This window comes from Equus caballus, chromosome 5 (genome assembly GCF_041296265.1).
Source record: "Equus caballus isolate H_3958 breed thoroughbred chromosome 5, TB-T2T, whole genome shotgun sequence".
NCBI lineage: Eukaryota > Metazoa > Chordata > Mammalia > Perissodactyla > Equidae > Equus > Equus caballus.
Genome location: NC_091688.1, coordinates 45,768,671 through 45,784,814, shown reverse-complemented (window position 1 = coordinate 45,784,814; position 16,144 = coordinate 45,768,671). Strand labels below are relative to the sequence as shown.

At 41.6% G+C, this 16,144-nt stretch overlaps 1 protein-coding gene across 20 annotated transcripts in view; it reads right to left on the bottom strand.

Moving 5' to 3' along the window:
- Positions 1–12,858, bottom strand: part of OTUD7B (OTU deubiquitinase 7B) — a 55,101-nt gene extending 42,243 nt beyond the window's left edge. For 2 of the 20 annotated variants that reach the window (XM_070268349.1, XM_070268353.1), the window contains exon 1: positions 12,492–12,798. Coding sequence is in view for 2 of the 20 variants with exons in the window: in XM_023641275.2 (XP_023497043.1) it covers positions 6,273–6,315 (43 nt within the window). In the remaining 18 variants the exon portion in view is untranslated. Of the gene's footprint in view, positions 1–6,272; positions 6,430–8,772 lie in introns of those variants that run through there. The other 18 variants (XM_070268351.1, XM_070268363.1, XM_023641275.2 and 15 more) reach the window with 17 other exon arrangements.
- Positions 12,859–16,144: the final 3,286 nt, after the last annotated feature.

The window sequence follows — 16,144 nt, the reverse complement described above, 5'->3', positions numbered from 1 at the left end:
TAACTGAGAACGTTGGGCTAGACTCAGTGCTCTGCAGAGGTTTCCACCACGGCATCCCTTTGGAGAGCAGATGTGTCAGAAACCAACCAAACCTAGCTCGCCTACTGCTACAACCCAGACTGAAATCACGTGCATTGTTCTTCTCTATTCCTTTCCCACAAAAGCAGTCACCAAATTCGATTCATTTTTCTTTCGCCATTATCATCAGCCCTGCAGACTCCTTTCCCAGGAGTATTACACAGCCCTCTAACTGGTCTCTCCTCCTCCATTTTACACCACACGGCTGAATCAATTTTCCTAAAATACTAATTTACACATGCAGTTTCCTGCTCGGGGATTTTTCACTATAAAGATAAACCAGACTCCTCTCCCTGAGATTTAAGGCCCTCTCCAGTATATCTAACTCTCCAACTTTATTAGTCTCATTGCTCTCCTAGGTGAAACACCATGTGACGCACTGTCTACTTGTCCTGCCCCCAAAACAAGGTGGGCTCAGCTCGCTGTTCTCCTGCCCTGAATGTTTCCCCTCTATACTTACTTGGTCTTCTCTCATCTCTATGGCCTAGATTATCTTAAGGGTAAGACTTTTTCCCTACCACTCCCTCTAAACTTTTATATAACTCTATACAACTGTACTCCTCACTTGACACTATTTGTCTTTTTTGCAGATATTCAGTCTTCATAGCTAATTATTAGTTGATGACTTTAACTCTTTCTATACCTGAGGCCTAACTTTTCAGAGGGCAGATGTCAAATAAAATGTTTGCTGTTGATGGTAACCACCACCTTGGACGTCATTTAAATCTTCCGGACCTTATTTTCCTCACCTAGAAAATGATGACAATGTGTAAATTTCATTTCTGTTCTAAAATGCTATATGATGGTACACATACTACTACATAGCCTGTATTTGTTTCTCATATTTGTTTGTACATATGTACTTATGTTTATCTAACTATGTCCTATTTAACCCAGAATGTAAATTCCCAAGGGGCCAATTCTCCCACTATTTGTTTAGTTTATTTACTGGGTGACACTTCCTTGGCATCTCCTTAGAGCATCTTGTCCAAATTCCAGTACACAGCAGGTGTTCAGTAGAAAGGAATTTATAGTGTCAACCAGGCAGCAAACATCAAGGAAATTTGTGTAGATGATTTTTTTCATCTTAATTTCCATAATGAACTAGTATATTACAAAAAATTACAAGATGATGTGAGAGGGAAGGAATTTAATGTTGTTAAAATGAGAGGTCACCTTGTGCCAAATAGCTAGGAATTTATTTTAGGCAACCAAAGAAGCTAGGATACAGCAAATCTTAAGTCTAACTCTCAAATTCTATTTTCAGAATTCTGAGAAGGAGTATGGGAAGTCTCTATCCCTGGTCAGTAAACAGAGACCAAGTATTCTTCATAGCAGATAATCTTGTCCTTAGTACTGATGGAAATTTTCAGAAAATGAATAGTCTAACACTCAGCCAGGTGAGCTCCCAGTTCACAGAAGACAAAACAAATACTCATAAAGGAACTCATATGTGCAGGTAAATTTTTAAAGCAGATGAGAACTTGCGGTCTAAAATATTTTTGTTACAAGCATTACATTTTTCCACTGTCTTGCCTCAATTCTTCACATGGGACTATCTTTACGTAAATATCAAGACTTACTAACACTAAAGCCTCAGAGGAATTCTCTTCTTTTCCTTTGACGTCAGCTATTAATGATTCAAAAGACACTAGTAGACCATCTCATTTAAAATGACCCAGACTTTTCAAAGAACTATTTTAGAACACAAAACTGATACTTCCAAAGCTGAAGTCTAAATATGATGTTTCCCAAGTAGGTATGCAGCCTGGATACAACTTTGATATAGTTAAGGTACAAGGTTTATAAAGGATTCTAAGCCAGGTTTTGAAGGATGAGAACCTCTTTAAGTGTTTACACCTATCCCCTTTTCTCCATTCCTGTTCCTCAATCCTATTCTACGATATCTGCTAACTCACGCTATCTATTCTGTTTCTTTGCTCTTTCCTCTGACTTCTGCATCCACCCCCCCGCCACCCTTATCCTAAAAACTGTTTGGAGAACCACAGGTAAGAGTCTGGTGCAGGAGCCAGGGCTCTTGCTCTCTTCCCTGTTAAGTCTCCAAATAAAATTAAGGGTCACAGGCAATCTTCTCTTCCATGGTTTTCCCCACCACCACATCTCCCTCTTAAGACTAGAGGGGAGACATGGGAGGGGCAGTAAAGGGGCGGTGGGGAAGGGGGGAGTCAAAGGAATTGGAAGCTCATTAAAGCCAACTTGATCAATTATATGTAGCTATTGACAGCAAAAGTTTTCATCTCAGGCTTATTTCCCAGAGCTTGCTCTAGCCTACAACCCTTACACATTCCCCACCTCTTCCCAAATATACTAAATGTGCGCTGAGAAATAAAAACATTTTATCAAAAATTTGAGCTAAAGATAACTACAAAAGAAAATCAGTTGCAAATTAAAGTTCAGAAATGCGTTTTAGAATTACAAATGGATTTTGGATTATCTACTTCAAAAAGGTCCACGATAATGTTCTTCAGAAACCCAATGGGAAATCAAGACCTGACATATTAGGTTTAACCATACAAAATTGCTGATACTTGACTGCTTTTACCTGCAAAATTGCAATTTCATACAGTTCAACTTAATATTTAATTTCTTCTTGGCAGGGGAGGGAAGAGTTTCTGTGAGGCCAAAATGATGTTATATTGAGACTACACATTCCAGAATTAAAAACTTCAAAATAAATAATCTAGTCTCATCAATAAAAAAGGAAGCTGTCATCAAAAGCACATGTACAGGGCCGGCCCAGTGGCACAGCAGTTAAGTTTGCACGCTCCACTCTGGCTACCCACGGTTCGCAGGTTCTCATCCTGGGCGCAGACCTAGCACCGCTCATCAAGCCACGCTGTGGCAGCACACCATGTAAAATAGAGGACGACTGGCACAGATGTTAGCTCAGCGACAGTCTTCCTCAGGCAAAAAGAAGAAGATTGGCAACAGATGTTAGCTCAGGACCAATCTTCCTCACACACACACAAAATATATATATATGTACATATATATGTACAAATGTGTGTATTAAGCTTTTTTCTTTAGGGCCCAAAGAATTCCTGGTTCTCAGCAGTGTTTATTAAGTAAACAGATTGGCTGCTTTTTCTCAATGCCAATATCCCATCTCCAGTGAAGGTGTCAAGACCTTGATGACAAGAGCAGAATTTGATAGCTGGTGAAATGAGTCTGGCCACAGGAACACACTGCCTCAAACGCCATCAGGATCAATTCCCAGGAGTTTCCTCATTGGGATGATATCACCAATCAATTCCCATTTCATTTCTCAGGGAATGTTTGTTCTCATCTCCTGCAGGAAGTTACTCTTGACTGCTCTCACCATTATGCATTTTTATGTAATTTCCAGTGCTGAATGTTTCTTTATAAGCTTTATTTCTTATGGGGGCCACTATAATGCTCAAAATTAACAGTTCATCAACGCAAAGGATTGTCTTTATTTTTTTACTCATTGATGAACCACTTAGTCACTAACAGTTACTAAATGCCTACTATGTGTAGGTTATTGTGGCAAAGCCCAAGAAGGATACAAAGATAAAAGAGACTACTTATCTGCCTTTCAAGGACCTTGCAGTGTAGTAGAAGGCCCGTCAAAGGTACAAAGGAACTAAAATACAAGAATATACAACTACCACCAGACAAGTACCAAAAAGATGATGGGAGGATTCAGAAGTGGGAAAGATCATATCCTGCTGAAGAAAAAAAAAAATCAGGAAAGTTTTCGTGGAAGATATGGTTTAAACGGGGACTTTGATGGGTAGGATTTTTTTTGTTTTTTTTAAAGATTGGCACCTGAGCTAACAACTGTTGCCAATCTTGGCTTTTGGGTTTTTTTTTTTTTCTGCTTTTTCTCCCCAAATACATAGTTGCATATTTTAGTTGTGGGTCCTTCTAGTTGTGGCATGTGGGACACCGCCTCAGCAAGGCCTGATGAGCTGTGCCATGTCCGCACCCAGGATCTGAACCAGTGCAACCCTGGGCTGCGGGAGCAGAGCGCGAGAACTTAACCACTGGGCCATGGGGCCGGCCCCTCGGTAGCATTTTTTAACAGGGCAAGCAGGGAGGGCAACGGAGGAAACAGGCTTAAAGATTAAGCGATTAAATGAACTAGATCTACATATAGACACATCTGAAAAACAATGTTGAGAGAAAAAGTTGCAAAAGGATACATACAGTATGATTCTATTTATGTAAGATTTCAAAACAAAACTGCATGTCGTTTGTGTATACATAATATGTAAAAAAATATATATATAAAACATGAAATGGAATGATATATACCAAACAGGCCAGTAGTCAATTCCCAAGAAAGAGGAAGGGGGAAAGGATGCAGAGTAAGACTTTAGCTATAGCTAACATTTTAGATCTTAAAGAGAGTGAGAGATCTAAAATAAATATGACAAAAATGTCAATATCCATTAAATTTCGGTTGTGGGCTCAAGACTGTGTTAGGGTTTCTTCCTTGAACTTTTCTCAATATTTAAAGTACCTCATTATTCAAAATTATAAAATTAAGAAAGAGCCAAGTGACTGGAAGAACAGTGGAGTCAGTAAAACAACGGTCGTCAGGAGCAGGATGGTTCACCTAAACTTTAAGGGAACACTTGATTAGCTCAGTTTTAGACTCAAGAAGATCCTTCATATTCTTCACATAACGTGCACAAAATGGACTTAGAACAGAGTGGCGGGGGGCGGACAAATACGGACAAGAAGGAAGTTTTTATCACCATCCTAAATCAGATATCTGAGGGGAGTGAGAACCACCTTCCCACATAACATAAATGCCAGGGTAACCAAGTCATCTCTCCAAAAAGAAAGCCAAGGAAACTTCCAGTTACACAGGAACTCAGATAAAGACTCACTGTGAGTAGCTAGTCTGTGCCTCTTCTCTCCCCCTTCTTCCCAAACACTCACAAACAAAAACAAAATGTACCCTTGCCCACTTGAGAAAGAATTAAGAATTGGCAGCTCTGCTAAAGTGGACAGTTTCCAAACTAAGGCCCTTTTCTGGAGATGTTCACAAACCCAGTTACAAGAGTAAAGAAATCACAACTCAGTTCTGAGGAAGACTTATCAATGGAAGGTGTCCATCCTTCCACATCCCCTTGTGTCCCAGCTCTCCCCAGGGGAATCTAAGGACCTCTAACATGTCATCTATCCTCTTTTTCTGCTCTTCTCCAGCAAAAATGAGTAAAACAAAAAATCCAAACTCTCACTTAGCAATTTAAACCCAAACAATTTCCCTTCACAAAAATCCAGTGAAATTAAAAACACTCCCAAGAAAGATTTAGAATCCAAGTATAATGACAAATCTTGTTTTTTTAGGTAAATACATTTTTGTTGGTGCCCAATTTATCATAGCTTCTTTTACCAAAGTTTCATTGGCACAACTTCAATCTAAGTTTAAAAGAAAACAACTTGATGGAAACTTAGCAGGAGAGATAAATACATCTGCACACTCCATAAAACAAGTACCTTGACATTCTTTTACATCTGAATCATTACAGCTGACTAATCCTAACAGCGTATTTACTCCACTCCAGGGCACCCAACTGCCCCAGGTCAAAAGTCCCTTTTCCTCAAGGTTCTCTCAGGGCAGATCTTCCTCAGACAGACCTGGGAAAAAGGAATGGAAGGACAGAAGTTCCTCTGTCTTCCAGCATGATGGAACGTGGCAGAATGTAACAAATACTGGAACGGGACTTGTGAGGGAATTAGAGCGGCGAGCTAACATTTATTAATCACCTACCACATTACAGCCACTGAAGACTGAATTCCAAACCAAGCTATCACTAAACTACTTCTGTGATCCTGAGTAAATCTCAGGTATTCCATGTGAAAATGAATGTGAGAAACTAAGCATAATAACAGTCCCTCTAGCTCTCTGCTTCCATGATTCTACAAAGATGGTCACTCAACAACAAATGTGTTACTGGTCGAGTATAATAAAGTTATTTAAAAAGCTTTTTGCTTTGTTCCTCTCTAATCCACCCTATACACCACTGACAAAATAATCTTTCTAGAACATGAAACTTACTTTATCACCGATGCTTAAACAGCTCCTTATTTACTGCAGCACAAGATAAAGCTGTCCAGGATCGGCCTTACCTACTTCTCCAGACTCATCCCTGCCCTCCAACGCTGTCCTCCAGCAATATTGGTTACTTAAAAGTTACCTGAAGAAGCCTGGCTGTTGCATTCCTTTAGGCTTTTGCTCATGCTGTTTTCTCAGCCCGGACTGTTCTTCTCCCTGTCATCGGCAGGGTACATCCTTAATTCATCTTTCAAGACTCGGCTCAGCTGTCATCTCCTCTGGGCGGCACTTCCCAACCCCTGTATGTCCAAGGCAGACTTGATCTTTAGGCCCCTTACATATTTCTATTGCAGCATCTATCACACTTCATTCTATCTACATACTTACACATCTGTCTCCTTCCACTAGACTCATAAACTCCTTGTAGGTAAGACTTTGTCTGACTCATCTGTTTCCTCAGTGCCTAAGACAGTGCTTACAAGATAAGAGGCGTTCAATGAATATTTGATGGAGTAGGGAGCAGAGGAACAGAAAAGAGGAAAGAAGGAAGAACTCAAGTAAGATGGCCTGAAGAGTAGAGAATAGTTAGTATTTATCAATACCACTATCTTTGGCCTTCTGCTCTTTCCGTAAACTCTAGTCTTCAGAGAGCTTATTCATTCTCTTGGCTACAGCTACCACATCTATGCTGATGAACTACAAAACCGCACTTCCAGACATATTAACCCCTACCTCGATGCCAGCTTTAGGCTCATCTCTAACAACTGGAACAGCTTTCACTTGGTCATTCCATTGCCACTTTAAATCCAATACATCTCAAATTGAACTCATCATGTGCCCCTAAAAAATGAGGAAAACTTCTAACTTCTTCATCTCAGTCAATGTCTCAGAAACCCAGGCTTAAGATGTCATAGTCATACTTGATCACTCTCCTTCATCTTCCACATCCAGTCCTCGCTGATTTCAATTCCTCCTTTACAATCTGTTTCTTACTCTTTCCTCTCCTTATCTCACCCTCCACAACCTTAGCTCAGGGCTCATCACCTCACACGCCCCAGGTGCCAATCTCCCTTCCCTCCAAGCCAATCTGTTTCCCACTATCATCATATTATTATCCTAATCAAAAATTCTCAGTGGTTCCCTCCTTTCTATGATTTACAATCTAAACTTATAACTGGCTTTTGAGACCCCGCCTAACCTTCAAGTCACCACTACTCACGGCTACTCGGTCAGTTCACCACTGCCCCAGAACATACCAGGGACAGTCCTGTTTCCAGGCTTTTGCTTGATCCCTCTCAGCTCCAAAGTGAAACGATTTTTTTATTTGCTTCATCCTCATCCCTTGTACCTAATACAATTTGATATCTTTTTCAAGATCTGGAATAAGTTACAATTCCTCTGTGACATCATTCATAACTACCTGACTACTCTTCTCTCAAAATATCTATGGTATGAGGTCTGTACTATGCAACTGCTAATAGACTTTCACATTTCCAAATTTTATTCATCTGGCATAATAGAGTCTCAATAGGTATTCACTCCTTCCTATTCTCCTTACTCCTAACTGGACAGTAAATTCTTCAAGGGCACAAAATTGTCATTTTTCCTAATCCTCCATAGCTCCTAGCATAGAACTAAACTCATAGCAGGTCACTAAAAATAACAGTTTAGTAATTTCTCCTATCCAAAACTATTCCTTAGAGGAAATAAAGAGATAAGACACAATCCTAAAAAACACAGTTGAAAATAATCCTGAACTAAACTGTATAAATTAGGATCACTGACTTTTCTACCCCTGCCTCCCAGCTCAGAAATACTACAATCTCCTGACTTAAGAAGTAAATAATAATCCTGTGCTCATGACATCACAAGCACATAGTTTGGTAATGATTATGAGAAGGTGGGGAGTAGGCAGGGATGGAGGAAAGCAAGTCAACTGAAAGAGCAAGGCTGGAAGAACAGCTGTGTGATTTCTGTTTGTTTACTTCTTAAATGTGGACACTTCTCCTCATTCCTCTTTTTTTTTTCCCATTGGCCATATTTTCAAACAAGTTTTACTTTAGGAGGAAAAATCTGACAGCTTTTCAGTGGTGCTGATATCTGGAAGAGCCTCTACAAATCTCAAGACCTTTGAAAAGCCAGCTTAATCTTCAACGATACAACATCACACAGGAGGATTCCTCCAGATACCGTGAGTGAAGGCTCATTCAGGCTGCAACATAGGCATCATGTACTAACCACTCTTCAGCATAAGGCAGACAGCCTGAGAGGCCACACTGGACCCACACAGATAATGAAAAGAAACTGGTCTTCATTAACATACTCAGTATAGTCCAGCCTTAATTACCCACTAAATGGATTATTCATTTTATGGATTTCTGTGGCAAAATCTTTAATTCAAGATTGACTGCTCTTTGCCATCAGTATACTCTCCTCACCATCAGGTAATACAGGCTTAGATACACAAATTCATTTCAACATCAGAATGATCCCGAAAACACTAAAATAAATCTGGTCTAAAAATAATGCACTTTCAAACCAAGAAATTTCTCTATTAATGCTGAATTACCTAAACTAGTGCTCCCTATTACAGCAGAGATAACTGAAAATTAAATGCACTTAAAACATGACACTGTCCTTACCATAAGTTCTTGAAGGGAATCCAGTCACAGTCTTGACACTTCCCCACAGGTTGGTACAATGTGAGACAGGCACAAGCAGAGCTCAGCATAGTAAGGTGTGTGAATACAAAAACTACAAGGAATCTTATGTCTCCTGGCTGTCTCCTTTAGGCCAGGACGGTCCAGAAGAGTCACAATGTACCGGTGCCTGCCTGACTCCTTGTCCCTAAGTTCCTGGACCAGAGGGCTCAATACTTCTCATTAAATCCATCCTTTGTTCAAGGACCTACAATGACTCTATTGACCCTTCCATCAACACCCAACAGTCTGGCCTCTGAGTCCCCTCCACCCTCTTGCCTGCTCTACCCATGACTTGACCAACCCACATTCTCTCCAGTCACTCGCATTTATTCCCCCTACAAACACAGCTTAGTCATTCATACCATCATTGCACACAGTACATTCTATACTTTCTGCCCAGAAATCTTTTCTTTTCTTTTACTCCTAACACAGAACAACTACTCATTTACTTGAATGCTCACACATATTTTATAGAAAAGGATGGATAAGTAAACTGTCCAAGGCCACATAGTAAAAAGTAGAACCAAGATTTGAACCAAAGTCCATCCAACTCCATAGTCCAAGCCTCTTTATGATTCTAATTCACAGCCCTGCTTTCAAATTTTACTGACTCAAAAATCTTCCCTAATTTACCTCATTCCTACTTTGTCACTTCAAGTTTTCTAGTCTTTACATACTCCATTTGCAGCAAGTTAAACTTGGTCTTCTTCATATGTTGCTTCCTAAATGTTAAAGCTTCAAATAGTCTGCCTTCCCATCTATATACCAACCTCCTCAGCCCCATGCCTGTACCAAGGGCAAAGATACCCGTCTTTACATCTTTTCTACCTCCCAAAAGCCTGTCACTGGAGCTTGGAGACTGCTTTATTCACAGGAGCGTGCACTCAGTATTCAGCAAGGATTTCTTGCTTAAAAAAAATCAACTCCCTTCTTCCACCATATTAAAAAAATCAACTGAATTCAGGCATTCATGATAAAACTGCCCTGCATTTACATTCCAGTCACACAGATTTTAATTATCTGAATTTATCAGGGGCTGTTGAGAAGATTCCACAGTCTTCAACTCCACAGCTCTGAAGTTCCCATAAGAAAGATGCTGCTGAAGTCACACTTCAAAGCATTGTTTCAAGATTTTTCCGTCAATGGGATGAATGTTTGGGGCAAGAAGAGAGGTGCTCCCTTACTATGTCTTCTGCCAGCATCCTTAGCATGCTTGAGACACTCAGGAGCTCTAAAACTTTAACAAGCATCACTCAGTGCCCGCGTAACAATCTGAAAACTTATTTTTAATACTGAGTTATTCCATCATAAGTCACTTGGTTACGTATCTTGAATCTCAAAATTCCAAACAAAGCCTTCTGAGAACTGGGAACAGTGGTGGGTTCTTGGGCTGCCCTCCATTTGTCCCTAGGTTTAGTCAGTTCCTTCAATCACCACCCCTGGAACAACATATGTAGTTCAGCTGGGGAAAGTTGAATACAGATATAAATAGAATTTACCAGATATCATCACTAATATCATCACAAATTAAAACAATTACTGATAGTCAACAGACTCTGGGAGGGTGTGCGTGATTTTTAAAAATTAGATTTTACCCTCCAAATTAAATTTTTTTTCAATAGGAGTCCCAAAAGAAAGAGACTAAGGAAATAAGGCTTCAGGAAAATTTCCAAGTTGTGGGTGACATATCTCCACCAAAGTCCAGTTAACAACCAGCACTCATTACTGGTCAGCCTGCCTTATACAAGTCAGGAGACAGCCCTTTCTTTGGAAAAGGTTTATTTATTTATTTATTTATTTTCACAAGGAAGCCTGGCATTAAATGAAAGGGATAAGTCAAACGAGGCAACAACAAAAAAAATTGGTAATAGTTTGGGAACTATCTTCCTTCCATCTTTCCTTTCTGCTTGAATGCGCAATGTCCAAAGTGGATATCTGTTCAACTCTAAATTATTCATGTTAATGGATAATTATCGGCAGAAAGGTGCTGATAATCCAAAATGGAAAAAATAGAAAAATAATCTATTTCAGTTTTGGAATATCTTTTCAGCATATTTACCCTCTCAATTATTCCTAGCATGAGCTAATATTTGTATTCATTTGCAATCTCTAAGTACATAGTGACTGGCCACTTGGGGAGGCGCTCGGAGGCAGGCCGGGCAGCTCGTGGAAATTAGAACAGACTGGTATTCAGCTTCCAGATGAGCAACATCAATTTCATTTATTTTACATTTCTGTTCAGCCTTCAAAATATCAGTAGACTAGCACAGCAGGTTGGCTACTAAACTTTAAAAGAACTGCTTGGAAAAACAATGAGGACAAAGAGTATAATTGTTTGCCTATAATGTATTCATTTGTAAATTATGCACAGCAAATGTTTAATTACAAGTCTGATTCTCCCTAGCCACTCGGCATAAGTCCCTGCAGTCTTCTCCATCCCATCAAGAATGCAACCTCATTTACTAGGAAGGAAATTTTCTGACTGCTTTTAAAGTTATATAGTATAGAAAATGTTTTCAAATTTAGTATTAGCTGCCCTCTTGGACTAACCTCACCACTACCTCTTCTCTCTACTTTGTCCTTTCCCACTTCAGAAATAGGTTCTGAAAGACACAGGGATCCAGCCTTCTCAAAGATCTAAACAAACAGTAAGAGAAGCCAAAGACAGAAAAATTACCAGCTTCTGATTTTCTAGAAAGCATTTTATATACTTATAAAAGATAAGGAAACTACAAGTCAAAGTCCTGCTAATTCTTGCATTCGCATTCATGAAAAGAAAACTCCCTGAACAGTGTGAGGAGAATCTCTTATAGAAAATATCACCAGTCAGCTTCTTTCAACTTAATTTTTATATCTGTGTTGTGCCCGGAGGAGTGACCTAGACAGGGAGGTACGGGCGGGGAGAGACGGGGTAGGAGCGGGGGGCGGGGAGAGAGAGAGTGACTCTCAGAGCGCTGGTCCTTGTGAGCCGACAAGCTAAAAATACGCCGGCCCAGTAAACAAATCCCATTCCATCCCGACCGGAGCCACACCGTTAACCTAGTAATTATGAGAAGAGGAGTGAGATCACGCAGCCCCCGGCTTACTCATCATCGGCTTCTAAAGTTTCCATCGGCTCATGGCAACTTTTTTTTTTCTAAAGTTCATAAGCCTGCCCTAGAATCACACACTCACTCACACACTCACACACACACTTCTTTTTCGCTCCCTTCCTCCATTACTGGACGCACCTCAGTTTGGCTATCAATGGGGGAGCACGAACTTGTTTTCATTTTACTTTATACTGAGACTTTAAAATGAACTTTATCCTACTATGAGGGTAGCAACCTGCACTCCTATCCACCATCCCTCCCCGAAAGTCTAGCTCACAGGGAGGACCGTCCAAACTGCCCGGCACCGCTCAGGAAGGGAGGCCAGGAACCGGGGCGAGGGGCTGGGGCCGCGGGGCGCAGGTGAAGGGGAGGAGTAACCGGGGAAAGGTTGGGATGAAGCAAGCAACACGGCGAGAAGGGGGTGCCGAGAGGCGATGGCTCCCGGTGAAATACAATCAGAAAGGAGAAGGGGACAGTGGAGAGCAGAGGGTCAGAGTTTGGGAGTCTGAAAAGGCGACAGGAGCGGGAGCAGACGGGTGAAGGTGACAGGGCGGGGGGCTCCGTTACCCTCGCGGCTCCCGGGGCAAGGCCCTAGGCCGGGGCGGAGCTCGGGGCCCGGCCGCCTCTCCTCATTCCTCGGCTGTGACCCCGGGGTCCGGCCGGCCCCTCCCCCGACGACGATGGAGGCGGAGGCGGTGGCGGAGACTGCGACCGCGGCTGCTGCTCCGCACCGGATCAGGAGCTGGAGCCAGATGGGACTGATCGGGACTGGCCTGCCCCAGTGGCTTTTTGCCTGCTCCACACCCGGTCGCCACTCCGACTCCGGCTGCTGGTTCAGGATCAGTGGCTTTCGGCCGTCCGGCCGGAAACAAGTGCCAGTTTCCGGCCGGAGCGGGTTGGTGGTGACACCCAAGCCGCCCCCGGGCCTCCTCCCGCCCCGCCCCGCCCCGCCCCGCCCGTAGCAGCCCCGCCCTCAGCGCCGCTCCCTTTGCCGCGGCCAGTTTGGCGCCTGCCCCGCGCGTGACCCCGTGTTTTCCTGGCCCGTGTTCCTAAAGTCTCCGGTTTGGAGAGTTCTTGAACCAGAGCCGGAGGGGTACACAGTGGACTCTTGAGACTTTGAGATAGAGTCAGTAGGCTACAGCCCTTTGGGAAGAAGCAGAAAGAGGCAGGGCAATTCTAGAAAGGTGAGAGGGATGAAAATACTTAAGAATGAGAAGACTGAAATTCTAGTTACTGTAGGCAATTATTCCGGACTGACCGGAAGAGAATTAACAATCCTTCTTCCAGACGAGTGTCCACCCAGTTATGCACTCTCCTTCCTTAACTCAAGTGAACATACCCTTCTCTATAAACACTCAATATTTATTTGCGTAATGATGATACCCTATTGACATATCTGCTTTAGACTTAGCACAATCAAAAAAAGTTATGCAGTGCTTTTTTTTGGTAATACCTTTTAACAGCTTTACAGAATAATTCAACAAATATTTATGGAGTCTCTACTGTGTGAAAGGCACTGTGCTCATTGATATTGGGGACACAAAAATGAACAAGACAGAATTCCAGGCATCAAGGTTCTTATACTTTAGTAAAATACATACAACTATATTATATAAGGCAGAACTCACAAATGTGCTATGTGATTTGCAGTGAGCTATGGCTGTGAAAATATAAGCCTTGCCTGACACATAGTAAGTCTTCCATATTCGTTGAATGAATAAATTAATATTAGGAGAATGTGGCCTGTTTCAAGTAAGAAGAGCCAGTTAATAAATACTCTTTATGACCAACACAAAAGGGGGCCAGCCACTGTTGAACCAAGAAATCCTGAATTTTAATTCAGATTCCTAACGTGGTGGCACCTGGTCTGCATATTCAAAATGGTTTTGGCTCAATTGTGCTCATTAGGCCTATTTAAAAAACAAATATTACAGTCCACTTTCCTATCCCCTCAGTACTCCCTGAACTCCTCCATTTCTAAACAGGAGGAGTGGAGCATAGATATTTTAGAATTATCCACCTCAAGACTAGAAAATTGATACCTGAAACAGGAAACTTCATAGACAGTTATATCTCTTGGCGATACCATAGGTTTAGAGGTGAAGATTTAGGACTGGGCCTAGGGCCATTGCAAGGCCAAGCAGGTCAGAGTGCCTTCATGAGGCATGCCCAGGACCAACAATACAGGTTGGCAGGCAGAGCCACTTGGCCTGGGCTTCAAGCATGTGGGGACTACAAATTTTGGCTACTGTTCAGTGGTAAATCTGAGGAGGACAGTATGATGAGACTTGGTTACCTAAGTTGATTCTAATTGAACTCTGCTGATCACACCCACCCCTTGCTAGCTAAATCTAGGGTAGGAGGACAGATCCACAGATGAGGAGCATCAAAAGTCTAAATTTGTCTTGTTTCACCATGGCCCTCCCAGGACTAGGTTATGCCCATCTGTTAACTATGTCTTTCTAGTCACTACCATAGACTTATTAGGACCAGGTATGGAGTTCAAAGGCACTCTTCACCCTCAGTACAAGGCAGACTTTTATTTTTGGCAGTGACCACAAAAAGTTTCCAAATTTGAAAGCTGGGCCAAGTTGCTGGTCAAACTCATTTAAGTGACCACAGTTTACAGGCTTGCCTGGAAATTTAGGGGCCAGGAAGTGATGGGGTTGCAGTTGCTTTGTGCCTGTTTCTTGCTCTGACCATCCATCATTCATTGTTGTTTGTGCAATTGCTCAATGGGCTGCTTGTTTGGGGTCAGTCCAGGCTGTGTGGGTAGCAGTGTGGTCAGCCGGGCTGGGAGCCAGGCCACCTGGGTTCTGGTCCCAGCTCAGCCAGCCCCTAATCCATTAAGTGACTCCCTTCCTATTCCTATGTGTCACTTTCTCTGCCTAGAAACTGGGGACCTCTTCTGCAGTGATGTGCAGCCATTCGAGCTGTCACTATGCTAAATGCTCAGAAGGAGCTGGCTAATGTCGTGTGGGCAGCCAGAACACAGCTGATTATTTTTTGCTGCCAGTTAGAAGAATAGAAAGGAAAGAAAGTAAAAGCAGCAGAGAAAACCCTACCAGTGTACCCAGGCCATTCAGTACAAAGTTCTTTTCTGCCTAAAGGCCCGTTCTTGTTTACTCATTTTAGCAATTCTAAGGGCTGCCCCAAGGAGCTCCCTGAGCTTTCATTTCACTTTAAGCAAGAGCAGAAAAAAAAACAGAGCTTTGCATTTCACCAGAGAAACTACAAGGAGAAAGTCAGGGGGAATGTTCAGAGAAAGCTATTTTGCAGCTAACCAGGAAAAAAAAAAAACCAGCAATTGTTTGCATTTATATGTTTTTGTGGTGTAAAAGAAAACCAAACCAAAATAACTTCCTTTCTACTGCCACCACTATAATTTAGACCGGTTCTATGGAGTTTTAAAGACTACATCCTGTACGTGCCTAGGAACCTCAGACTAACTGACTCAGAATTCTTGGGACTGAGGACCATGGATCTATATATTTTTAAAATATCCACAGTTCTTATAAAGTTAAACACTTTCCTACCCTATGACCCAGCAATTCCACTCCTACATATTTACCCAATAGAAATTGAAAATGTATGTCCACAAAAAGCTTAGACATGAATGTTCATAACAGTTCAAACTGGAAACATCTCAAATGTCTACCAACAGAAAAATGGAATACATTGATCAAACAATGGAACACAATTTTTAAAAATGAGCTCCATTTAAACACAACAACATAGATAAATCTCAAAATCATTTGTTGAACCAAAGAAGCCATTTATACGAAATTCAAGAATAGGCAAAAGTAATGATGATAGAAATCAGAACCATGGTGGTCTATTAGGGGGAGGTGGGGACTGAATAGAAAGGGGACACGAGGGAACTTTCTGGGGTGATGGAAATGTTCTATATATATCTGGATAAGGTAGCTGTTACATATATATATATACTTGTATACTTAAGATCTGTGCATTTCACTGTGTGAATTTTACTGCAATTAAAAAACAAGAAAACGAATATCCTGGGTTCCTTCATAAATTATAAATTTACATTTTCTTATGAATTACTTTTTCGATATTTGCTTCATCTGTTAGATGGTGAAGCTCCATGAGATAAATTCACCATTTTTTAAAAAGATTTTACTTTTCCTTTCTCTCCCCAAAGCCTCCCAGTACATAGTTGTATATTTTTAGTTGTGGGTCCTTCTAGTTGTGGCATGTGG